The sequence below is a fragment of the Choloepus didactylus genome, chromosome 3, assembly GCF_015220235.1.
Source record: "Choloepus didactylus isolate mChoDid1 chromosome 3, mChoDid1.pri, whole genome shotgun sequence".
NCBI classification, from domain to species: Eukaryota; Metazoa; Chordata; class Mammalia; order Pilosa; family Megalonychidae; genus Choloepus; species Choloepus didactylus.
This window is the reverse complement of record NC_051309.1, coordinates 152,688,136-152,714,712: the sequence shown is the minus strand read 5'-3', so window position 1 is coordinate 152,714,712 and position 26,577 is coordinate 152,688,136. Positions and strand designations below refer to the sequence as shown.

The window sequence follows — 26,577 nt, the reverse complement described above, 5'->3', positions numbered from 1 at the left end:
TTTTTGAGGGATTGAATTTGATTTCTAAACATGAAATAGGTCAATTTACTAATATAAAAATATATAACTTTCAAACAGATCAGAAAGGCACCTCTCTCTGGCCAGTACATTTGCTCCCTATAGTCAAATCTAATAGAAATTAAAATAATCAAGAGGTTGCATGGTGGCAATGGAATTAGAACAAAAGAAACAAATTCTATGGCTCAAACGTTTTAAGATGTGAAACTCTTAAAGCTTGGTGCAGTCATCACCACAATAGAGGGTATTCTAGGTGAACCAAGTGCTGGAATCAGCATAAAAGGCTGAGCCATACGTGTGTGAGCACTGCCAATAATTTCTTCTTCACCTTTTTCTTTTCTAGAACCTCTAGAACCACTGTTGAAGGCTCCTTTTCCCACATTTTGTTTAACCAAACTGCGCAGTTTATGTATTTTATATAGTCCCAAATTAGTTGTAAAACAGAAATTGTTTCAAAATCTCCTGGTATGAGATTTGGAAAGTTGTTTTCTTTTCACTTCCAAAGGTGTGATTATGCAGTTACTATGCTTTGGGGTCAATAATTTGCACTCTCCCTTCTTTCCTGGTGTTCCATGGATAAAACCACTAAAATATCACAAGTCAACATAACTGATCAGAATGCAAGGTAAAAGGATCATGGAATCACAGCATTTTAGACCAAGTGTTAGCTCCATTTTACCTAAGAGAACACTGAGGCAGAGAGCTAAACAAGTGCCTTGCGGTTGCACAGGCAGCAAGCAATAGAACAGGATGGCAACGGTCTGGCTCTGGAGTCAACTGTACCTCTTATTGATGAGGTGTCTTGTTCCAAGTCAAATAGCCAGTGAGTGCGGGAACTGGAATTGGTATCCAGGTATCCCCGTTCCCAGGCCAACACATTCTTAGTGGTACTGTGGGGTATTTCATCCTGTTGTCTGGAATGCAGGAGGTTATGTCTTCTCCCTTCTTATTCCAGAAACACTAGTATTTAAATGCCCTTATATCTTTTTCTATTATTCATAGCCCTTGTACCTTCCTCTGTACCCACAAAAAAAGAGAAGTCCCAGTAAATAGTTTCTTGTCGATGCCCACACAAGATTCAAGGCTGTCTGACTTTCTTTGGAAAAACTGACAGAGGACTCTTTTCTTGACGTTAAAATGTGCTGTGTATGCTCACAATTCCATTTTCCTAAGGCCCCGGGAAACTGGGATGTGGAATCCTTCCTATTTTACAGATGAAGAAAGTGTCCATTTCAAGGAAAACAAAGACCAATTTACTTTAAGGTAGATTCTTCAAGGGAAGAAGAGCCTCCTCCCCAAAGCCCACTCCCCAAGCCCCAAAGCCCACGACCTGACATGTGCAGGGGAACTCAGTCCAGACTCTACAGCTATGAGACGGGGGCTCCTTCCCCTGCCCAGGGCAACAAGCACCTAGCACTGGTCTCCTGATGGTTCCTTGAAAATATGTCTTTTTTTTTTTCCTGTTTTCTTCATAAAGTACATTGTCATAGCCTGTCTGGCTTCTCTTTGTCTTTGCATGTCTTCCCCCACATGCCAGCCACCTGTTGCTTTCCTGCAACTAATGAAGTGGACCCAGCTGCCTTCTCAGCATCTGTCTGGGACTCTCCTTGAGGAGGGAAGGGGTTCTCAGAGGCGGGATCTGGAGGCGGCCCACAGAAAGCCAGGCTCCTGGGGGAGGCTGTTTTGTCCTGACACCAGCAGTCCCGTCTTCTGCACACACTTCTAAAACCAGGGTCAACACGCTTCCACTTCTGATGATACGGCTCTCTCTCCCAGAGCCAATTTCAGTTCTTAAACAATGAAACAGGAAATGTCTTCTCTAAAGGGTGTGTTTTCACAAAGCCATCTCAAGGAAAACAAAGACCAATTTACTTTAAACAATTTATTTTTAGAATTTTTAGAATTTTTAATATTTGACAAGTGATACCATATTACCTTCAGGGTGGAAACAGCATTGACCGGCATGAAGGGACAGGGAGGAAAAAAAGGGTTAGAAGGACCGCCTCAGTTTCTTGACAACATTGAGGTCCAGGTATTCATCCAGAAAGCTGTTTGCAATCCCCAGGGTGCCTAGGACTGTCAACAGGGCCAAAATCCCCAGACTCAACCGGAAACCAATGACCCTGCAGGGTGGATACAAGGGAAAGAAATGACTAACTGGGCAACAATGATGAAGCTGAGCCCTTGCATGATTAGCTCATTGTTGACAATGCCCAGAATATGCACTTTTTTGCCCTTGAAAATTTTGATTCATCACATAAATTAAACGAGATGCCAGGCCATAGAAGTTAATGTTCTTTGAACATTCAGAAGATTTTCTAGACTGGGCAGGATTATTTCCTTGGAAACTTTTTGGAAACAGTGCAAACTTTTTTGCAAGGATTTAACGCATGGTGGTCAAGGAGGGCACACAGTGCACGGTTTTATATTTCCCCATCTCACTCCTAATTGTGTATGGCCTGGCAAGACTTGGCCTCGGGCAACATGGATCACTTTTGCAACCACAACCATCAGGACTATTAATACCTCTCAGAAATGGGGAACTCATCCAGAGTCCAGCCTGCTACTCTCTGCCTAAATGCACAATTGCTGGGTCCTCCTTACCTTTTTGCAGCAGCTTGTGAATATCCAGAGAAGAAGTGGTGACGGGCGTACATGTACAGCAACCCCAGAACAGTAGCAAAACCTGTAGGGAAAAAAAAGATAGAAGATATGATGGCAGTGTTTCAAATGTAGTGTGAAAAGTGAGAAAATATTCACAAAACATGCATCTGATAAAAGACTTGTGTCCAGAATATATAGAGAACGCTTACAATTCAGTAATAAAAGAAAAACAACTCAATTTTTTTAAATGGGCGAAACATTTGAATAGACACTTCACCTAGGAAAATACACAAATGTGCCACTAAGCACATGAAAAACTTTTCAACATCATTAGTTGACAGCAAACTAGAACTTAAAACCACAATTAGATGACACCACTGAACACGCAGCAGAATGGCTAAAATCAAAAAGACTGACAACACAAAATGTTGGTGAGGATGTGGAGCAACAAGAAACTTCATTCATTGCTGGTTGGAATGCAAAATGGTACAGCCACTTTGTATTTTCTTATCAAACTAAACATACAGTTACCTTTTGACCCAGCAATTCCATTCCTATGTATTTAGCCAAGAGAAATGAAAGCATATGCCCATAAAAAGACTTGTACAAGAATGTTCACTGTAGCTTTGTTCATCATAGCCCAAAACTGAAAACAGCCTAGAAGTCTATCAAACAGGAGAATGGACAACTAAATGGTGGTACCATCACACAACAGAATACTTCTCAACAGTGAAGACAAACTACGGATGCATGCAACAACATGATGACTCTCAAAGACATTTTACTAAGGGAAGGAAGCATTACCCAAGAGGGTATACTTAGTGTATACTCCAATAATGTTAAGTTCTAGAACAGGCAAAACTAAACTACAATGGAAAAATGAGAACAGGGTTTGCCTCTGGAAGGAAAGAGGATGAGGACTGGCTGGGGGTCACATGAGGAAACTTCCTGGGTGGAGATCATGTTCTATATCTTGATAAGGATGTGGGTCACACAAGCATTTACACTTGTCAGAACTCACCAAATGGTCTCTTAGGGTTTGTGCATTTCACTATATATAAATTGTATCTCTAAAAAAGAAACGTAAAATGAGGCAGATGTTCTACCATCCTAGCCAAAGAAAAATACCAATGTTCTCCCTACCTTTTCCTCTGCACCTCACAGAAGAAAATTGACAGAGCTCTCTTGTAAACATTTTAGAGTTTATCTGTGGGACTCGGGTACGCTGAATAAAAGCAAATTCATTATTTTGTTTGGTCACAAACTTTTCTTTTAATTTATACTATTTGTAAAACCAAGTATTGAATCTCTGCCTTTATAGAGTTTGTATTCTATCAACAAAGACAGACAGCAAACAGAAAAAAATAAGAATAAATGATGGACTTGAAAGTGCTGTGAAGAAAATGAAGAGGGACCGGGCAGACAGGAATTGGGGGAGAGACTGGAGGAGGCTGCCTGCAGGAAATTGTAGGGGTTGGCGTCCCTGAGGGGATGACGTTTGTCTGGGGCCTGAAGGATGAGAATGACTTCCTCCAACGACCTGGGGTCTGAAGAAGTTAAACATTGTGAGCAGGCCGGCAGCTTTGCAAACCCCATCTAATGAATTGCTCCAATAAATCCAATGAGAACTGTTCAGGGCAGTTAAAAGTTAGGCAATTTAGTTTGGAAGAGAAAGAATGAAAAGAAAATTAAGAAGAAAGGATACCCAAGAATTCTTTCCTGACAGGCAGTCGGCCTAATTCAACCCATCACGGTGAAATCCAGTGGGTCAAATGGCAGAGAATGAGTCCCTTATCAGAAGGAAACTTTTAAGAAAAAAGTATATGGGTGATTGGAACAAATACCTGTCAGCCCTGTTCTGTACTTGAAAGCTAATTTTTTCCAGTGTTGGTTAACGCCAAGTTGAACAAATTACTTAATCTCTCCATACCTCAGTTTCCTTATCTGTAAGTTAGGAATTAATTAAAGAATCTACCTTATGAAGGGATATTAATCCTATAAATTCCATACAAGAGATCATATATGTATAAAACTTAAAACAGTACCTGGCACATGGTACATGCTCAAGAAATATTAGCTATAATTTTTAAGGTGAATTGTTAATTCTGGGTTTGGCTCTTGTAGTTAAATTACAATTAGACTATTAGATTTGAAGACAAAGTTCATGTCATTTTCATCCTCGAATGCCCAGCATACAGTTTGTTCCAAGTTAAAACAATAACTTTTGAATTAAATTGGAACAAAGCCAAAGTTAGCATTATCTGCAAAACAGTTCTCTTTGCTGTACCTACATATTGCTTATTTTGTTTAAAATAATTTCCAGGATCAGTAGGTGCATGCCTGCAGATCTGAACCACAAGAATTGTAAGCACCATAGTTGTCATCAGAACAGAATTAACTGTATTTTAAAATTACCTTGGTTGAAATAGAATCCAGCCATCCAGAACGTGACCAGGAATATGGGGTAAGACTCTAAACAGTTTTGTCTACAGGAAAAAAATAAAGTCATGGGTTATTTTATGAAAAACCAGAAAACGAAAACACCAGTTTTTTTCATTTAGAGTTGAATGCCCAGTCTATTGTTACAAAAATAATATAAGAATTTACAGGAAGTGCTTAAATGATCCTTACATCCTGAATGGATCTTTCAAAGTAGGACTCAAACACTGTTTAAATCTCACTGCAGGGTTGAGAATCACACTTTTTACATGTAAGTTGCCAGGAGTAGAAATGAATCTTGGCTCTTTTTCAAAAGACAGGCCTCGAGATGGTCCTACTTCTAAGCCCTAAAGGCCATCTGTCTCTTATCTAAAAAACCTAGAAAATAACTCAATTCATATTGATGGATTTCTTTCCCAAACTCCCTCACATCTATTGCCTTCTATTTGAAGTTACTCAGTACATTAAATGAAAAATGGTCTCTAAATAATTCCGGTAACACCTCCTGAGGTAAATGAACAAGGATATTTCATTCCCATTTTACTGAGGAAGAAACTAAGGCCTGAGAGCCCAAGCTCACTGTTGCCACACAGAGAATCAAAGGTAGATTTCGTCACTCTTTGGACTCCAAAGTTCTGTCCTAATGTCAAAGTCAATTGCCTCTATTAATAAAAACTTCAAGGGAAAATTTGATACTATTTTCAGCAAAAGGGAACAGGTCTCTGGGAACTATAGTTAATTTATCTGCACCAAGAAAAGGAAAAAAGGATGAGTTATATTCACCCCCCTTCCTGTGCTCTGCCCCTCAAGTGATCTTGATTATAGGCTGAGCTCTTTGTGGACAATTTCCCAACCATAAAGAACTGTAATGTCATTTGTAAAGAGGTCTTGAGTAGATCCTGGTGGAAGAATCACAGTCTGCAGGATTATAAATGACCCCACATCCTTCCTCAGGCCTTAAAGCTTGAGTACTTAAGGTTATGAGGCAATTGACCCAGAAATAGTTGATGCCAGTTGTTGAAGATCTGGGTGACCTCTAATCCAGGGCACCTGAGTGATCTTTTCCTTCTTAGTAGAAAAAGGAGAGAGAGAGAAAGAGGGAGAGAGAGACGGAAGGAGGGAGGAATGAAGGAGGGAAGGAAGGAAGGGAGGGAGGGAGGGAGGGAGAAAGAAAGCAAGCATAATGACAAAACCTAATTCTTCCATCATTCTCCATAATTGCACAGGTAATTGTGAATGGGTCAGCCCAACTGTATTAGCTTAGGCCTCAACCGCATGAAGAAAAGCTTCCCAATCATAATTCGATCAGCTCTTAAAGCTGGGTAAGAGGAAGAACCTAAGATGGCGGCTAGGAGAGACAGGGCAAAAAAACACCTCCATGAAAAATACTAGATAAAAGCCAGAAAGTGACCCAGAACATCAGTTCCAGCAATGCACCAGCTGGACAAGGTCTGCTAAATCCACAGGGACCGTGCACTTGGTGAAACCTGGAGTCTGCATTCTGAAATGAGTGAGTAAGCCTGTTGAATATCTGGCAGCCATGCTGTGGTGTGGGGAAATCGTGGGTTGGCATTTGGAGGCAGACTAGTTCTTTTTTAAAAAACCCAAAAGCAGTGGCAGATAAGGTGGCAAGAACCACACAGTGAAGTGCGGCAGGAACAGGCTGTGCATACGCCTCAATATCTGGTGTGGAAGATAGCCTTTCGTGCACCTGCTGCTAACTGTCTTGGAGCAAGGATCCAAAAGGCAAAAATAACCAGGCCCCTTGCAGCCGTCTTCCTGGTGGGCTGGGAACACTCCTGCCTAGTGCCAGCGCCACAGCCCAGAGCTGCACCAAAAAAAAAAAAAAAACCCAGTGTGACAGGAAGTGTTTCCAACATCATGTGCACATGCCACAATATCGGGCATGGACAGTAGACTTTCACACACCCACAACTAATTGTCCTCGAGCTGGGAAGGTGGAGCTGTACGAAAAGGGGGAAATTAACACACCCCATTCAGCCATCCTTTCCAGAAGGCTGGGAATGCACCTACACAGCCTGGAGGCTCAGAACTTCCCTTGAGGGATAGCACACACTTGTGATGTAGCACAATGTTCCCTCAGCAGAGGCCCTAGAAGGGCACAGCTTGGAAGAGGGACCCACTCGGAAATCCCAGGGACTATACGCCAATACCAAGGACTTGTGGGCCAGCAGCAGAAACAAGCTGTGGTGAGACTGAACTGAAGGTTTAGACTCTTGCAACAGCCTTAAATCTCCAGGAACACCTGGGAGGTTTGATTATTATAGCTGCCCTCCCTCCCTAACCACTCAGACACACGCCCCACATTCAGGGTGGACAGCACCAAAAACACACCCAAACTTGGTGCCCCAGTTGGACCCCACAAGATTCAGATCCCATACACTACAAAGACAAAGTTGGGGAGAACTGACTTGAGGGGAATATGTGACTCGTGGATGCCACTTTCTGGTTAATTAGAGAAAGTGTATGCCACCAAGCTATAGATCTGACAAATTAGAGATAAGGCTTTGATTAATCCTACATATCCTAAAAGAACCCTATCAAGAAAAGCAAATCAAGAGGCCAAAAACAACAGAAAATTTTGAAGCATATGAAAAAACCAGATGATATAGATAACTCAAACCCAAACACCTAAATCAGAAGATTAGAGGAGACACGGTACTTGGAGCAATTAATCAAAGAACTAAAGACAAACAATGAGAGCATACCACAGGATATAAAGGACAAGAAGAAGACCCTAGAAGAGCATAAAAAAGAAATTGCAAGAGTAAATAAAAAAAAATAGATGATCTTATGGAAATAAAAGAAACTGTTGATCAGATTAAAAAGATTCTGGATACTCATAGTGCAAGATTAGAGGAAGCTGAACAATGAATCAGTGACCTCAAGGACCACAGAACAGAAAATGAAAGAACAAAAGGAAGAATAGGGAAAAAAATTGAAAAAATAAAAATGGACCTCAGGGATATGATAGATAAGATAAAACACCCAAATATAAGACCCATTGGTGTCCCAGGAGGGGAAGAGAAGGGTAAAGGTCTAGAAAGAGTATTCAAAGAAATTGTTGGGGAAAACTTCCCAAACCTTCTACACAATATAAATACACAAAGCATAAATGCCCAGTGAACTCCAAATAGAATAAATCCAAATAAACCCACTCCAAGACATATTCTGATCAGACTGCCAAATACTGAAGAGAAGTAGCAAGTTCTGAAAGCAGCAAGAGAAAAGCAATTCACCACATGCAAAGGAAACAACATAAGACTAAGTAGTGACTACTCAGCAGCCACCATGGAGGCGAGAAGGCAGCGGCATGACATATTTAAAATTCTAAGAGAGAAAAATTTCCAACCAAGAATACTTTATCCAGCAAAGCTCTCCTTCAAACTTGAGGGAGAGCTTAAATTTTTCACAGACAAACAAATGCTGAGATATTTTGCTAATAAAAGACCTGCCCTACTTCAGATACTAAAGGGAGCCCTACCGACAGAGAAACAAAGAAAGGAGAGAGAGATATGGAGAAAGGTTCAGTACTAAAGAGATTCAATATTGATTCATTAAAGGACAATAAGAGAGAGAGGGGAAAAATATATCTGACAAACATAAACCAAAGGATAGGATAGCTAATTGAAGAAATGCCTTCATAGTAATAACGTTGAACGTAAATGGATTAAACTCCCCAATTAAAAGATATAGATTGGCAGAATGGATCAAAAAACATGAACCATCAATATGTTGCATACAAGAGACTCATCTTAGACACAGGGACACAAAGAAATTGAAAGTGAAAGGATGGAAAAATATTTCATGCAAGCTACAGCCAAAAGAAAGCAGTTGTAGCAATACTAATCTCAGGTAAAATAGACTTTAAATGCAAGGATGTTATGAAAGACAAAGAAGGCCACTACATACTAATAAAAGGAGCAATTCAATGAGAAGAAGTAACAATCATAAATGTTTATGCACCCAATCATGGTGCCACAAAATACATGAGACAAACACTGGCAAAACCAAAGGAAGCAATGGATGTTTCCACAATAATTGTGGGAGACTTCAACACATCACTCTCTCCTATAGATAGATCAACCAGACAAAAGACCAATAAAGAAAACGAAAACCCAAACAATTGAATAAATGAATTTGATTTAACAGACATATATAGAACATTACATCCCAAATCACCAGGATACACATTCTTCTCTAGTGATCATGGAACTTTCTCCAGAGCAGACCATATGCTGGGACATAAAACAAGCCTCAATAAATTTAAGAAAAGTGAAATTATTCAAAGCACATTCTCTGACCACAATGGGATATAATTAGAAGTCAATAACCATCAGAGACTTAGAAAATTCACAAACACCTGGAGATTAAACAACACACTCCTAAAGTAAATGGTTTATAATGTAGACTGCAAGGGAACTACCAATAGAGAGCAATTAATGAAGGGGGAACAATAACCTAATAAGAACAGATAAGCTATTGTGGGTAAACTTAACGTTCTGGGAATGCCCAGGAATGACTATGGTTTGTTAATTTCTGATGGGTATGGTAGGAACAAGTTCACAGAAATGTTGCTATATTAGGTTATTTTCTTGGTGTAGAGAAGGAACATGTTGGACTCCCTTGTTATGGTTTGTTTGAAATGTTTTTTTATTGTTTTTTTTTTATTTTTTTTTTTATATAGTTAATTTAAAAAAAAAAGAGTTAATAAAAAAAAATGAAAAAAATATGCACAGCCCTTTGAGGAGATGGTGGAGAATGCAGGGATGTTGGGCTACCCCACCTCGATGGTTGCTGATGTGCTCACAGACGTAGGGGACTGGTGGTTTGATGGGCTGAGCCCTCTACCATGGCACTTGCCCTTGGGAAGACTGTTGCTGCAAAGGAGAGGCTAGGCCTGCCTATAATTGTGCCTAAGAGCCTCCTCCTGAATGCCTCTTTGTTGCTCAGATGTGGCCCTCTCTCTCTAGCTAAGCCAACTTGACAGGTGAAATCACTGCCCTCTCCCCTACCTGGGATCTGACAACCAGGGGAATGAATCCCCCTGGCAACATGGAATATGACTCCCAGGGAGGAATCTAGACCAAGCATCATGGGATGGAGAACATCTTCTAGACCAAAAGGGGGATGTGAAAGGAAATGAAATAAGCTTCAGTGGCAGAGAGATTCCAAAAGGAGCCAATAGGTCACTCTGGTGGGCACTCTTATGCACAATATAGACAACCCTTTTTTAGGTTCTAATGAATTGGAATAGCTAGCAGTAAATACCTGAAACTGTCAAACTACAATGCAGAGCCCATGAATCTTGAAGACGATTCTATAAAAATGTAGCTTAGGGATGACAATGTGATTGGGAAAGCCACATGGACCACACTCCCCTTTGTCTCGTTAATGGATGGATGAGTAGAAAAATGGCGGAAGGAAAGAAAAGGCACCCAGTGTTCTTTTTTACTTTAATTGTCCTTTTCCACTTTAATTTTTATTCTTATTATTTTTGTATGTGTGGTAATGAAAATGTCAAAAATTAATTTTGGTGATGAATGCACAACTATATAATGGTACGGTAAACAACTGAATGTATGCTTTGTTTTATATGACTGCACTGCATGTGAATATATCTCAATAAAAGTGAATTAAAAAAAAAAAAGCTGGGTAAGAAAACTGTATAACTAACACACTCGAGGCTCATATACACATCATAGCTGGAGGAGTCCTGAGGCACAAGTGGAAATTTTTCATCCCTCCAGCAAAGACAACAGTGAGGTCACCTACACAGCCTCTGAGGGCCATGAGAGTAATCATCAAGCCCCTGGAAAATCAGAAATGGTGAAGGGGAAGGCAAAAGTGCTTTCCACTTCAGTTTCTTACTGTTGTCCTTAAGGCCTCAAGGGTCACTGATGCCAGGAATGTTTGGTCTAGAACCCAACATCGATGCGCTCACAAACTTTTGGCACAACTTTTTACTGCTCAGAAACATAACTGAGATTTTTCTTTTTGCTATTCCCTATTTGGGGTATTATTCTGATGGTTGCCTTTTTACTAATTTCTTTTTAAGTTTGTAAGTTGCTATGTGAGGTTAAGTGAAAAGATAATTTTAAAAATGGTATGCTCAAAATCACTACAGCTATGTAAAAAATAAACAGCTTCCCAACATTTTCTTCTTTTTAGTTAAATTCATAGAACTATTTTCCATGAAGTAAAAGGGTAATAGCAGAGGAATGCTCTACTCTTTCCACCCTCATCGTAGTTGTATATGACCCTTTTTGGAAACAAAGTACAATTGTACTATCTTTTTATTCAATCTTGCAATACACCTTTTATTCCAAATTTAAGTTCTGTTTTTTTTTTTCTTAAAACGTTTTAGTTTGAAATAATTTCAGCCTTATAGGACAGTTGCAAAAATAATACAAAACCCATGTAGAGAACTCAAAAAAATCTCTCTCAGAGGCCCAGATCCACCAATTTTAACATTTTACTGCATTTGTTGTATCATTCTATGTATCCCTCTATCTATCTATCTTCCTATCTATCTATCTATTTTCTGGGCATTTGAGAGTAGGTTGTATACATCATATTCCTTGAACACCTAACATTTCCATGTACATTTTCTAAGAACAAGGATATTCACTCACGTAACTATCTTAAGTACAGTTATCAAGTTCAAGAAATTTAACATTGATATAAAGCTTACAGACTATATTCCAATTTTTTCATATGTCCCCAATAATGTCCTTTTGAGGCTTTTCTCCTCCATTATTAGATTCCATCCAGATTCATGTACTGCACTTAGTTGCTATTGTCTCTTTAATTGCTCTTTTTATGTATAATCACAGAAACATATATACAACATAAACTGTCCTCTTAACCACTCCCAAGTATACCATTCAATGAGATTAATCACGTTCAGATGTTGTGCTAAAGGGTTAAGTTTTTCCACGATACATTTTAATTCAAAATTAGCTGGAAATTAGCATCTCCAAAAGCAGCTCATTTCATTCTTCATATATGCCTAACTATTTAGAGGTTTTTCTTCACACAGAAGTAGTGGCCTTGGTTTGGCATTTGGAGACAGAGAGATAATAACAGCATCAGAGAGTCCTCCCAAGCCCAAACTGCACCGCGGAGGGCAGAACCTGTTGGCACGTGGCCTCGCTGGGTGTCTGTCCACATAAGCTGATACGTGTGCTTATGGCTCCTCTGAAAAATGAAGGAGGCCTTTGGGGCCCTGTTGCAGTGCCCTCTGTGACACGGGGTGCCCCCTCCCCAGGTTCTGGAGTGTCTTCCACAATCACCCAGGGCTGCTCCGGGGTCTGTGGCAGAGGAAGCTCTCCTCAGCTTTGTCACTTTTGTCACCTGAGGCATGTCCCCGCTTATGTTGGAAACTCTCCAGGTCTTTCACGAAGACGGTCCTTCAGCTTCTAGGCTGCTCTCCACTAAGGAACTAAACAGTTCCTCAGGCTGGGCTGGGGAAAAAGACCCCACAACATCCCCTCTGTTTTCCTTGTTTTCTCTCTCAAGCCCAAAAGGCCTTCTTTTTTTTTCAGATAAGTCATAGAACATTTCTAAGGCCTTGTTCGTGATACGATGTCTTTTAAAAAAATAAAAGACAGACAAGGCCTTCTTAGGAGGCTTTCCTCTTTCAGGTTTTTTGTTGGTCCTTTTTGTTCTCCTTTGTTTTAGTGACTGTCCTTCTGAAGCAGTGGGCTGCACCCTGCCCCAAGCTCCTGTCACCGTCAGTGGCGATGCCCCAGCCTACACCTGCCAGCTCCAAGCCCCAGGAAATCGTTTAGCTTATTACAGTGTCTGGGGGTCAGAGCAATGGGTTAACATGCTTAGAAAAGTCTTGGGGATGAGAGGCTGCTGGAGTTAATCTTTTTTTAAAGATGTATGGTTATCTAAATTGCTCCTTGTCCAGTACTCTGGGAGGGATAAAGGCTACCGAGGTGGCTGCTGGTGACAAGAGGGCCCGAATCTAACCACCACCCCCAGCCCACTCAGCGGTGCTGGTGACCAGGAACTGACCAGCAGATGAGGGAGTGAGACTTGCAGTTCATCCAGATTTCCACTGGCTCTAGTCCCCCGGCTACCTGGAGATTCCCTGGCATTACAATTTCCCCCAGCTTGTGTGACAGAAGCTGTTTGGTTACAGCAGGTGGCCAGAGTTTGAAAAACTCGTCACTGAGAGTCTTTCTCACTTGGGATTCCTAGACCCTTTAGGATAACTCTAGAGATAGTCTTCTATAAGGCCTCTGCCTTTAGCTGAATTCCTGGAAAAAGAGCCCTGGGCTGGTACCCAGCTATAGGATGGGCTCCATAGCAATCATCTCCACTTGGCAATTGAATACCCAACCTGAGGGGACCTTTGGATGGGAAACAGGTACTTACTAGTGCCTCAGTGAGGGAAACGCCTCACTTGGGCAGTCTGAGAGAACTTGGGGTGACTGCTGATGAGACCTCAAGCTAGGCAGAACTGGTCATGATATCAAGCTTCCAGGCTATACTTAGGGCAAAATCAGCTGGAGGGAAGGGACTGGGGAAGAAAGCACCATTTCTGTTATGGCCAATGCCACAAAGACCTTCAAGGGAGCCTGAAGGGACTGCACAACTTTGGCCCGGTGAAGCCAAGAGAGCCAGAAGCACATTTCCTCCCCAAGGATTTGCAGAACTCAGGGGACCCTTACTGAAGACAGTGCAGGCAGCCAAGCAGGCCTGGGAAAGAACTAGTCATCCCAGGGCATCTTGCTCTAACTACCCCTGGCTAAAGTCTAAATGGCTTCACTGACAACAAATCTAATCTTACTTGTCCAGATACGTCCTAAACCTTGGAACCTGAGGCAAGAACTGGGCTAGCACTGTGCAATATCCAAGAAGAAATTCAGAGAAGGGGGTAGGGCCCTCTCCATTCACCCTTCAGAGAGAACCCAGGACAACTACCATGTGCCCTTAAAGGTATTTTATGGCTCCACTCCCCACCCCACAACCCCAATCACTACTTATTATTTTTAACCCCTCTCCATTCTTCCATAACTAATCAAATAAAACACTTCTAACAAGGAAATTGGATTTGTATGCCAATTTTGTAAGCAGCAGCTTATGAGAAACATTTGGAAATGATATGCAGCTTTTGCCCTAGGACAAGAGGAGCCCAAGTATAGAGGGGAAGGAAAGAGAAATAACTTGAAAGAAAACCAAATCTGTGGAAACTTCTAGAATGGAGGATGTAGATCTAAGAAGTGGCCCCCAGGATTTAACCGGCTGAAAGCACAACACCCACCAAGTTTTCAGATTATGAAAGACAAAATAGGAAGATGTGGAATTTCTTCCTGTGGTGATTTTTACGAAGAGGGCAGTGTATCCCAAACTTAAAGCATTGACATGTCACCATCAACATTTTAGCCTCTCCATATACCACTTACGATTCTTCAATAAATCAACTATTTTTTTTTTTACTCAAACAAATTAGGAAAAATGAAATTTTATATCACTACCAATGGAGAAAGAAAGTCATTTTCTAAATAAAGGATAAGTATGAAATGAAATCCCATGAAAACAAGCAAGTTAATAAAGTCTAGCTAGATACTATTGATTGCCAAAAGCCCTTGTTGAAATGGGGGGAGATTAGTGTTGGGAGGTGTTGAGAGCATATGAAGAGGATTTCCTTTCAAACACAGCAAAACAAACCCATGTTTAGTTCCTCACCCTCCTGAAACCTCACTAAATGCCAGTAAAAGAATAAAAAATAGATGTAAAGTCACCAAGAACAGAGAAACAGAGCAGACCCACAGTGGGAGAGAGGTGTCGGCTGGATCTGAGGAAGGACAGCACATGGCAGAGGAGGAGCTGGCGGGTGCAGAAAGCTAAAAGCCTCTGTGCCTGCAGGAGGAAGTACCAGTGAACATGGAAGCAGTCCTTATCCCAAATCCTAAGAGGCTGAGGAACTGGGGACACCTTGGAGACCAAAGGCTGAAAACAAGAGCATTAGTTGAGAGATTGTATAAGGAGGACCTCCACACCCACCCATCATCCCTGAGCTCCACCCCGACTCCCACTGCTGCAGGAGATGGGAGGTTTATTGTCTGAAGAGCCCCTGGGGGACTCCAGGAATGGTGGAGAGTAGGGGTAAAATTCTGTACTGAAAACAGAATCTACATACTACAGGGACGAAAATCATCCTGCCTTTTCCTACCTGGCTCCCAGAATACTAGAAGTCAAACTATTATACCTATCCCACCCTTCACCCTCCACAGGTTTAAAGAGTCCTCTCTAGAGAAACTAAATGATCCCTGAGAGATAACCTATAGATAAGACATCTCGGGATCCCTCAGAATAAAGGCTGCCTCCTGACCAATCACCCCTTAATGAGGCTGACCACTCAGTAAGCCCCACTCACGCACGGCGAGTTTCCCATTCTCTTTCTAGTGCCTCTTCCTTAAATTTGCAGAGACAGCAAAACAGGAATCACCTGGCATTTGAGTAAAGCCTCTAAAAGCTCTGTTGCTCAGTCAAAAGAAGAAATTTGGAAACGAAAAATATTTTTAAAATATTCTAGAACAGGACATGAGTGTTCAGGCTGTGAAAAAGGGCCATGTAGGGTTCAGCGTAGTAAGTAAAAGGAGTCTCTCACTAAGCATAGCACTAACATCTTAAGACACTGTGATAAAAATTAAGATCCTAGAAGCTTCCACAGTTTCCAAACAAAGGATCCAGAATCAGAATAGCATGGAATATCTCAATATCAGTAGAAACTAGAAATTAATGGCATAATTTCTTAAAAATTCTGAGGGTAAAAATTTTTATTGTAGAAATATATATTTAGCCAACTCATTAATGAGCTGTGAGGATAGAATGAATGCAACATGTAAAGTCTCAAAATTGTTTCTATCATTTATCATTTCTCAGGAAGCTTCTGGAGAGTACATTCCACCAAAACAACAAGAGAGAAAACTAAAAAATAGGAAGATATGAGATTCTGAAAGCAGGTGATCCAAATCAAGAAAGTGCAAGAGAAATTCCTAGGATGGGAGCCGGGTCGGGCAAGATGACGGCATAGAGAGGAGTGGAAGCTAAGTAGTCCCCCTGGAACAACTACAAAAAACCAGAAACAACTAGTAAATAATCCAGAATAACTGCGGGGGGACAAACGAGACCATCCACTCATCATACACCAACCTGAATTGGGAGGAATGCCCGAGAACACAGCATAAAATCTGTAAGTAAAACCTGCAGAACCAGGTCGGGAGACCCCCCTCCCCCATAGCCCGGGCTGCAAAGCCTCGCGGTGCCACAGAGAAGCTCTCTCCCAGCAAGTGAATACAGCTCAGCTGAGCTCCAACTGGGGTTTTAAGTAGCGAGTGTGAACTGCTCACTACAGGTATGCATCCCAAAAAAACAGACAGAGGCTTTGGGTGACGACTGACCTGGGAGAGCTGGAGGGTTGCCTTGGACTGGGTCTGAACGGAACTATCTGTTTCTTTTTTGGCTCAGTGGAGAAAGCCCCAGTCATTTTCAGTTTCCAGGGCTGTGACTCGGGGAAGGGTGGAGACAGCACAAGCAGAGAGCAAGACCATTGAAATGCTAATGACCTCCACCTGAGGGGTCTGTCTTCTCTAGGAGGAAAGGGGTGGGGCCCTTTCCATTCAGAACCAGACCCCAGAGCCTGGGGGAACACGGCCATACCTCCTCACACCAGTCAAGAATTATAGGCTAACAGGCATCACCTGCTGGGCAGAAAAGCACAGTGACCGGAGCCATCAAAGGGTGGAGCAATTTTCTAAGACACACCCTCAGGGAAACCAGATACGGAATATTTCTTCCCTCTGGGACCTGAGCCTGTTCTGGTCTGAGAAAACCTGATTTGGATAACCAAGGAAACCATGCCTAGACAACAGAAAATTACAACCTACACTATGAAAAACAAAGTTATGGCCCAGTCAAAGGAACAAATGTACACTTCAACTGAGATACAGGAATTTAAACAACTAATGCTAAATCAATTCAAAAAGTTTAGAGAAGATATTGCAAAAGAGATAGAGGCTATAAAGGAAGAACTGGACATGTATACGGCAGAAATCAAAAGTTCAAAAAACCTACTAGTAGAATCTATGGAAATGAAAAGCACAACACAAGAGATGAAAGACACAATGGAAACACACAACAGCAGATCTCAAGAGGCAGAAGAAAACACTCAGGAACTGGAGAACAAAACACCTGAAAGCCTACACGCAAAGAAGCAGATGGAGAAAAGAATGAAAAAATATGAGCAACGTCTCCGGAAACTCAAGGATGAAACAAAGTACAATAATGTACGTATCATTGGTGTCCCAGAAGGAGAAGAGAAAGGAAAGGGGGCAGAAGCAATAATAGAGGAAATAATTAATGAAAATTTCCCATCTCTTATGAAAGACATAAAATTACAGATCCAAGAAGCGCAGCGTACTCCAAACAGAAGAGATATGAAGAGGCCTACGCCAAGACACTTAATAATCAGATTATCAAATGTCAAAGACAAAGAGAGAATCCTGAAAGCAGCAAGAGAAAAGCGATCCATTACGTACAAAGGAAGCTTAATAAGACTATGTGCAGATCTCTCAGCAGAAACCATGGAGGCAAGAAGGAAATGGTGTGATATATTTAAGATACTGAAAGAGAAAAACCACCAACCAAGAATCCTGTATCCAGCAAAGCTGTCCTTCAAATATGAGGGAGAGCTCAAAATATTTTCTGACAAACAGACAATGAGAGACTTTGGGAACAAGACACCTGTCCTACAGGAAGTACTAAAGGGAGCACTACAGGGTGATAGAAGACAGGAGTGTGTGGTTTGGAACACAATTTTGGGAGATGGTAGCACAACAGTGTAAGTACATTGAACAAAGGTAACTATGAATACGGTTGAGAGAGGAAGGTGGGGAGCATGTGAGACACCACAAGAAAGGAGGAAAGATAACGACTGGGACTGTGTAACTTGGTGAAATCTAGAGTATTCAACAATTGTGATAAAATGTACAAATATGTTCTTTTACGAGGGAGAACAAGCAAATGTCAACCTTGCAAGGTGTTAAAAATGGGGAGGCATTGGGGGAGGGATGCAATCAACATAAACTAGAGACTGTAACTAATAGAATCATTGTATTATGCTTCCTTTAATGTAACAAAGGTGATATACCAAGGTGAATGCAGATAAGGGGGGGGATAGGGGAGGCATGTTAGACACTTGACATTGGTGGTATTGTCTGATTCTTTATTCTACTTTGATTTAAGGTTATTTTTCCTTTTGCTGCTTCCTAGCTGTCATTTTTTTGTTTCCTCTTTCTTTTGCCTCTCTACCTTCTTTGACTCTCCCTCCTGCCTTGTGGAAGAAATGTAGATGCTCTTGCTTAGTATCAGCAGAATGTTCAATCAGGATGAACTTAAATGTTTGGAAATGAACAGGGGTGTTGGTAGCAAGATGTGAGAATAACTAACAGTGCCGAATGGTGTGTGAATGAGGTGGAAAGGGGAAGCTCAGAGTCATATATGTCACCAGAAGGAAAGTTGGAGGTCAAAAGATGGAAATGTATAAAACTGAATCCTATGGTGGGCAATGTCCATGATCAACTGTACAAATACTAGAAATCACTTCATGAACCAGAACAAATGTATGACAATACAATTAGAAGTTAATAATAGAGGGGCATATAGGGAAGAACTATATACCTATTACAAACTATATACTACAGTTAGTAGTATTTCAACATTTTTTCATAAACAGTAACAAATGTTCTATATCAATACTACGAGTCAACAATTGAGGGGGGTTGGTTAGGGATAGGGGAGGTTTAGAGTTTCCTTTTCTTTTTTTCTTTTTTCATCTTTCACTTTATTTCTTGTCTGGAGTAATGAAAAGTTTCTAAAAATTGAACAAAAATTAAGTGTGATGGATGCACAGCTGTATGAGGGTACCCAGGGGCAAGTGATTGTACACTTTGGATCTTTGGATAATTGTATGGTATCTGAACAGTCTCAATAAAAATGGAAAAAAAAAAAAAAAAAGGTCAGCCAGTCTGACGATGTATTTCACAAATGAATAAACTCAAGTTCTTACTAAAAAAAAAAAAAAAAAAAAAAAATTCCTAGGACGGGGAAAGGCAGTCCAAGGAAGGCAGCTGTGCAGCAGGCCTAAAGAACAATCTACCTTGGAGCAGAAAGATGGAAGTCCCCAGCAGAAATGACTCAAAATACAAATGCCATGACATTATCGAGAAAGTGAAAAGGCAACTAACAGAATGGGAGAAAAATTTTCAAAATCATGTATCTGATAAGAGTTTACTATCCAAAATAAATAAAGAACTCCTACAATTCAACAACAAAAAAAGACAAACAATCCAATTTTGAAATGTGTAAAGGACTTGAACAGGCATTTCTCCAAAGATATTCACTGACCAATACAGCACATGAAATCTAAGATGCTCAACACCGTGAACCACTAGAAAAATACAAATCAAAAGCACAATGAGTTGGTACTTTAGACCCACTAGTATGGCTATAATTTAAAAGAAAAAAAATAACAGAAAATAACAAGTGCTGACAAGGATGCAGAGAAATAGGAACCCTCGTACACTGATGATGGGAATGTAAAAGAGATTCCTCAGAAAAATTACCATATGACCCAGCAATTCTACTTCTAGATACATACCCAAAAGAATTGAAAACAGGTAGTAAATAGATATTTGCACAGTGATGTTCATAGCAGAATTATTCACAATAGCCAAAAGATAGAAGCAACCCAAGTGTCTATGAAGAGAACAGGTAAACAAATGTGGTATATACATACAGTGGAGTATTATACAGCCACGAAAAGGAATGAGGTTCTGATAAATGCTATGACATGGATAAATCTTTAAGACGTCATGTTGAGTGAAAAAAAGCCATACACAAAAGAACAAATATTGTGTGACTTCACTTTTATAAAATATCTAGAATTCATAGAGACAGAAAGTAGATTGCAGGTTACCAGGGGATAAGAATAGGGGAAAGGGGAAAGGTACAGTGTTTTGTTTGGGGTAATGAAAAAGTTATGGCAGTAGATGATGGTGAAAGCATAATATTGTGAATGCAATTGATATCACTGAATGGTACACAGGAATGTGGTTAAAATGGTAATTTTGTTTTGCATACATGTTACCAAATAAATTTAAAAAAACAGTATTACCAGATTACCTAATACATTTGAATGTATTGAGAGGAGATTTTCAGTTTATTTAAGATTTGGGGATGAAACTAAGCAAACAAAGAAGCAGTTACTAACTCCAGAAAAACAAAAAATCACACAAGAAGTAACTGTAATCATAGTACACTATTTAACTCAGCTTTGAGCACTATTTACTTAATCATAATAATATAAAGATTGGCTATTGATTTAACTCAACGAAGAGATATATCTCTACTAGAAGTTTCAGGTAAAGAAAAAAGAAGGCAGAGAAACATGAACTTCTTTCTTCTACCAAAACAAGTCAATTGACATTGTCTAAAATTTGTGAATCAATAAATAGCAATAAAAGCATAGCATTTAAAAATAGTAGTCAAAAGGGGTGAAAGTGGTTGTCTCTGGAGATGGATTGTGTCTGAGAGAGATGGGGGCAGGGGATAGTTATTTATTGTTATAAGAGTATAATCCTAATTTGTTTTCAAACCATGTATATGTATCATTCTGATAAAAATAAATATTAATTTTGAAGTGGGAGACAGCCTAGCAGCAAACCAATACTTTCCACTTGATAAGGACTCAAAGATAATCGAAACGGAAGTGACTTTCTCACCATGTTGCTCAGTGTTACCTAAAATCAGGTCTATGCAGCTCTTAAAACTATCTCTTGTACTAACAGTGATATTCAGCCACATTTTCAAGCCTGAGAATAGAGAGAAATTCTCCTTGGAGCAGCAGAATGGATAAAAGACCACTGATCTCAGCTCAAGGACTATGACATGACAAAACTGATTCAAGATGCAATAAAAAGCATGACTAGTCCAGTAATTATTAAAGAAGTAAAATCCCATAGCTTAAAATTTTTCCACAAAGAAACACTGGGCCCAGATCATTTCACAGGCAAATTCTATACAACTTTGAAGGAACACACTCTTCCAACCACATTAAAATTCTACTAGAAAATGACAGAGCAGGGTGATTCCTCCAGCCCCTTTTGTGAGGCTAGGATAATCCTGATACCCAGATTAGACAAGGACCATATGAGAAAGGAAAAGTACAGGCCAAACTCACTCATGGTCATAGATGGAAAATCCCAAGGCCCTAACGAAAGAACCCAGCAATGTATAAACAGTAATACACACAGTGTTTTCTACAGCACTTAGTTTGGGAGATGAAATATAAAGGGAGACCTGGCGACTTGCAGCAGACAAATTTGTGGTGTTTATAGTGGAACATTCTGTGCAGATCCGAAAAGCAAGCAGCACGCAGTGATCTAAAACATGAGAAATACATGCAAAAGGAGATTTCTTCTGGCAAATTTCTGATTTTAGGAAATGATTCCTGGAGAAATGGGCAGAGGATAATACTGACCTGCCTCTGTTTTGAAGTGGAGAGGAAGAAATAAAGATACAAAAGGTGGAAAATTGGTAACGTAACTCTCCAAGTTGAGGCCATTATACTCTTGGGGGCCTGGAAGGGGATTTTGGATGACATTGCCCTCTAGAACATGACTGAGAGATGCCCAGTAGGCCCTCTAAGGAGCTCAGCCCAGAATGCACACACACTGCTGGAGCTGTAGTATGGGGGGTAGAGACCCTGTGTACTGGCTGCCTCAAGCTTCAAGACTTGCGGGACAGATTCTGGTCATGGAGAGTGGTCTGTTATACTTGGATATTGCAAATGAACCTAGGGTCTTCTCCACACCTCTTCCCCGTAGGCAGGAAGTGGATGTATGTGGCAGGCCAAGATTCCTGAGGAGTGGGAGATGCTTTCCAGATGGAGCAGGGCTGACCAGAGAGGCTTTGTAAAATCACCCTGTCCTTAGGTAGAAACCTAGAGACTCCATTCAGAAACCTTCCTCCCCCAAATCTTAATATCCTAGTGAATTATTCTACTATGAACTTACTGTGCACGAAATATTCTCTCAAACTCTGGTGACCCAGTGACCGCTGGGGGCGTAATTTTGTATTTCAATCTTGCCTTTCCAACCTGCACAGCAAAATAAACTGCAAGTAAAGAATAATTTTTTGTTAAATATGTGGCACATTATTAGTTATTCAGGGAATGCAGATTTAAACTGCAGTGTGATACCACTACACACTTATCAGAATGCAATTAAAAAGACTGGCCATACCAAGTGAGAGCAAAGATAAAAATAGTTTTGACTTTTTTCTCCTTCATCAGCTCTACAGAAGGTGAATTGGATTACCAATCTCTGATGACCTGGATCACTTTCATCTTGTGATTATTTCCATGGACCTCTTTCACATTCAAATCTACACTCCCTCCTTCATCAGTTTCTGAACCTTCAGTAGTTCTCACCTCTATCCTCATCTCCCTCCTTTAGCCCCATAATTAACTTCTGGGTCAATTCTTTTCCCTCGAGATTATTTCTTCCAGTTTCAGCTCTCCCACATTATTCCCCATCTCACTTAATTTTAGTACCCCAATACCCATTTCCTACTTGCTAATGTTTTAAAAACATTGGTGCCTTTTAAAACTGCACTAAGTTGGTAGCCTCAGTCTTTCATTGCGTTACACTATTAGGGTGATGTGTGTTCTCCTGAAACAGGATATTATCTCCCCTACAACAAAGAAGACAGTAAATATTGAACCTGGTTTAGTAGGGGCTCTCACAGCAGACTGTTGCTCTCCCCTAATCTCCCTCAAGCTGTTGTTTAGGATTTAAAAGCTGTAGCTGAACATCTTTAGTGTTAGAAAAACGCTTAGGATTGGATTCTTTCTGATTCAAACCATGGCTGCATCTCCTGGAGACTGAGAGAGGAGAGAGAGGCTAAGAAAAGGGTGGGTTAGGGGCCTGGATCATTTTCAGCCCTGGGATAAATCTTTTCAGGGCAGCCTAAGTCTGGAGAGGCCACAGCTCTTGGGCCCAGTTGGAGCCAAAAAGGGGTATTTTGTCTATTGAGGAGGAAACTGGGATTTGGCCATTCTGGACACTGCTGTTACCATGACTTTTAATGTGCTGCTCAGCCTTGGAGAAAACATTTAGTAAGGTTTCTCATTTCTGACAATAAAATGGAAACAGTGCAAGAAGTGTGCTCATAGTTTTACAAATTAGGGATGGCCCAAGAGCCTGGAGCGTCAAGGTGAAGCTGTGAATAATTTAAGAGTGCCGGCTTTCTCTAAGCTGTTACTTGTACCTGGTAGGCACCTGTCTGTGAGGAATGAGCTTCAGTAAATGGAATATTCCTACCCGTGGAGGAGCTGGAATCCCGCCTCTACTCACCCCAAGGAGAGGGACTCAGTTTGGCTAAGCCCATAGCGGTGGAAGCTCTTTTCAGTTCTCTCAGATCAGGGGCCTCAGATAAACCACTGGTGTTGGGACACATGATGAGTGTGGAAAGGCTATTTCACCTCTTCTGGAGAGTTTCAATTTTATTTACCTTCTTATGAGTTGATTAAAAATGACTTGAGAATCATTCTCTTATGCTTTACCTGTCGTTCTTCTTCCCCCAACTTGCTCCAGGGGGAAGCACGTCTGCTGGAGAGAGGAAATCAGACCCCCACAATGCCCACCCAGCCACAGCTGACCTGCTTCAGCGTGTGGTGTGTGGCTGCCTCTCCATCCAGCAGAAGCTCCTCCTCTGCGGGGAAGACAGCTGAGGCTGGGAGCTGGCAGTGCCGAGCAGCTCCGGGGCCAGGTGCCCTGGGAGGCACATCATACCCAGGGTCCTGTTTAACCCTCCTCTGTGAGGACTTTGAAGGGCAAAGGGTCCTGACCAGGACACCCAGCTGGTGTGTGACTGAACAGATACAGGTCTTTCTGGCTTCAAAACCTGAGCTGCTTCTCTCATGACACACTGTTCCATCTCCGTAAACACCAGTTGGGATTTGAATCATGCCTCCAAAAAAGGCTTGTTCAGATCCCAACCCACTTGTAAATAGGCCTTTGGAAGTGTTATTAGTTAAGGTGTGCCCAAACTGAATGAGGGTGTGTCTTAATCCAATACAGCTGAAGTCCTTTAATCAAAGGAAATTGGACACAGAAGCAGCAGCCCAGGGAGCAGCCAGAAGCTGGAAGTCAACAGGACCCAGAAAGAAAGGACAAGATGTCACCATGTGCACTGCCGTGTGAAAAGCCAAGGAACCCTAAGAGTGCCAGAAAACTCCAACCCTGGGAGGAAGTGAGCCTTTTACCCTCTGAAACTGTGAACCAATAGATTCCTGTTGTCAAAACAGCCCATTGTTTGGTATTTGTTCTAGCAGCTAGGAAACAAACACCATCAGACAGGGGACTTGCAAAAACAGCATTTTCTGGTTCTTAATGCCAGCAAAACAGTTGTCTTTTGACTCATTCTCCTTCTCTCTCCCTCTTTTTCACCCCAATATTAAACATTCCCTGTCCACCACCACCCACCATTATCTCAAACTCCTCTCCTGACTTCTCACTCCCACCCACCTGCATCATCCAGCCCCTTGGCTTTCTGGCCTCCCATTCACACAATCCCCTGCAAGCACCAGCAGACCAAAGCCCGTTTGTGAGGATGACAGAACCTCTGTCAGCCTGGGGCCTTCGTGGACCTGCTCCCCTGCTCTCTGCCGTCCCGGGATGAGGACCTACAGGTCTGGTAGAGCCTACGACATGTAGATCTAATGGGCCGGGGGGTCAGGATGGTTCCTTCAGGCCTAAGTGCTTCTAGTCAGTAATAAACATCCTGCTTCACTCCAGAAAAGATTGTGATTCAAACCACAACATGTGTGTCGTAAGGTATAATATATTCACAAACACACTGAACGGACTGGCTGGGCAAGAGGTTTTGTACGTGAGAAGGCCTGGCTTTTCAGTCTTTCACCATGAGGCCTTAATGCTTCCAGCCATCTGTGCAACCCGAGCAGTGTGCCGCTCTGTCCCATTTCCTGGTACAGACACGCTGCAAAAACAAGGGAATAGGCACACTTCAAAGGAAGTCTTGCTCACTAGTGCTCAGACCCATTTCTCCACTTAGGGTGTTAAATCAGTATCATAAGTAGGATAATATGAATTAAGCAAATGTGACTCCCATGGAGAAAAAGCCCTCCATTTCACCAGGCAATTGGGATCCAGAATATTCCTAGTGGGAAGATGTTTTAAAATTTAGAATTAATTATTTAATCTGAAGCTTATATTTCTGTGGGAGTTATTTTTTTAATCTAATAATCATACCTGCCATATGAAGATTATTTAAGAAGACACGTTAATTTAAAAAGCACAACAATGGTTTAGAAGCAGGAACAGTTTTACTTTTGGAAAACACATTTTGAAGGAAATGTCGTTTGAATGGGAGCTGTGGGTTGTAACCACAGATTACAACAAATCACTGGGCATTGAGGACCACAACGTCCCAGTTGGAAGAACTAATCCTTGGACTGTTCCAAATCCCCGCCTGTCCCCGGAAGGAGGCAGTGGGCCGATGGCTACGGTGAGACGGCCCTGCAGAGAACCCCCAGCCAAGGACAAGGAGGAAATCCAAAAGCAGAGAACAGTGCTGTGCCCACAACCCCCACCCTTGGGGCCTCTCTCTTTCTCTCTCTCTCTCTCTCTCTCTCTCTCTCTCACACACACACACACACACACACTCACTCACTGACCGTGACTCTTACATTGCTGACAGGCTGAGAGAAGCGAGACCGCAGCTAGCAGAATCAAATTCCCGGCCATCTTTCACACGGAAGCTCTGTTTCCTGAACTGCTTGTAGAAAGGGAGGGGAAGATAAGGGAGGCACTTTCAACTTTGCAATGCTGGCTTTCCTTATAAGGTAAACAAAGCTGGGGAGAAGCTAAAAAAAAATGATTCAAGCGGTCGACTGACCTTTGCCTGGAACAAGAATCAAGAAGATAGGTAGCTCTGGGCTGCCAATCACAGATGTATATCCTGCCAGGACTTGTGTCCTAAACTTATTTTTAGAAAATCTCCCTCATTATTTTACCGGACCAAGGCGGTGGATTTTTTTGCCCAATGTGCTCAAATGACCGATTCCTGGAATACCGGGGTTTCAAAGAGAGAAAGAGTTTTTATTGCTAGGTACAAAGCAGGAGAGCAGATGGCCTATCCATCCAAAATCTGCCTCCCCAAGCTGCAGTAATTCTGATAGTTTTATAGCATAAAGGACCGGCAGGTTTTAGTATAATGAGTACAGTGGCCCCAGATTATGTAATTAGAGGTGATCTAATTATTAACCATGTGCAGATAGATTACGTGCTTAGTCACAGAACGTATGTAAGAAAATGGCAGCCTTAATATAATGATGGGTGTGATTTTTAGTGTTATAATAAGGTATAGGTGACTTTAGGTTAAAGTCTAAGCTAC

General features: G+C 41.3%; 1 protein-coding gene across 2 annotated transcripts; it reads right to left on the bottom strand.

Annotated features, from left to right (window-relative positions):
• Positions 1–1,885: 1,885 nt before the first annotated feature.
• Positions 1,886–26,010, bottom strand: MGST2 (microsomal glutathione S-transferase 2). Of its 2 annotated transcripts, none has more exons than XM_037830698.1 (5): positions 25,871–26,010; positions 22,176–22,275; positions 5,038–5,108; positions 2,623–2,704; positions 1,886–2,141 (listed from the first exon to the last, which is right to left on the bottom strand). In XM_037830698.1, the coding sequence occupies exons 1-5, from the start codon at positions 25,926–25,928 to the stop codon at positions 2,009–2,011; spliced, it is 444 nt and encodes a 147-aa protein (XP_037686626.1). In that variant the 5' UTR covers positions 25,929–26,010; the 3' UTR covers positions 1,886–2,008. The 2 variants fall into 2 exon arrangements, with proteins under 2 accessions (XP_037686626.1, XP_037686625.1); XM_037830697.1 differs by having other exon boundaries at positions 25,859–25,964.
• Positions 26,011–26,577: the final 567 nt, after the last annotated feature.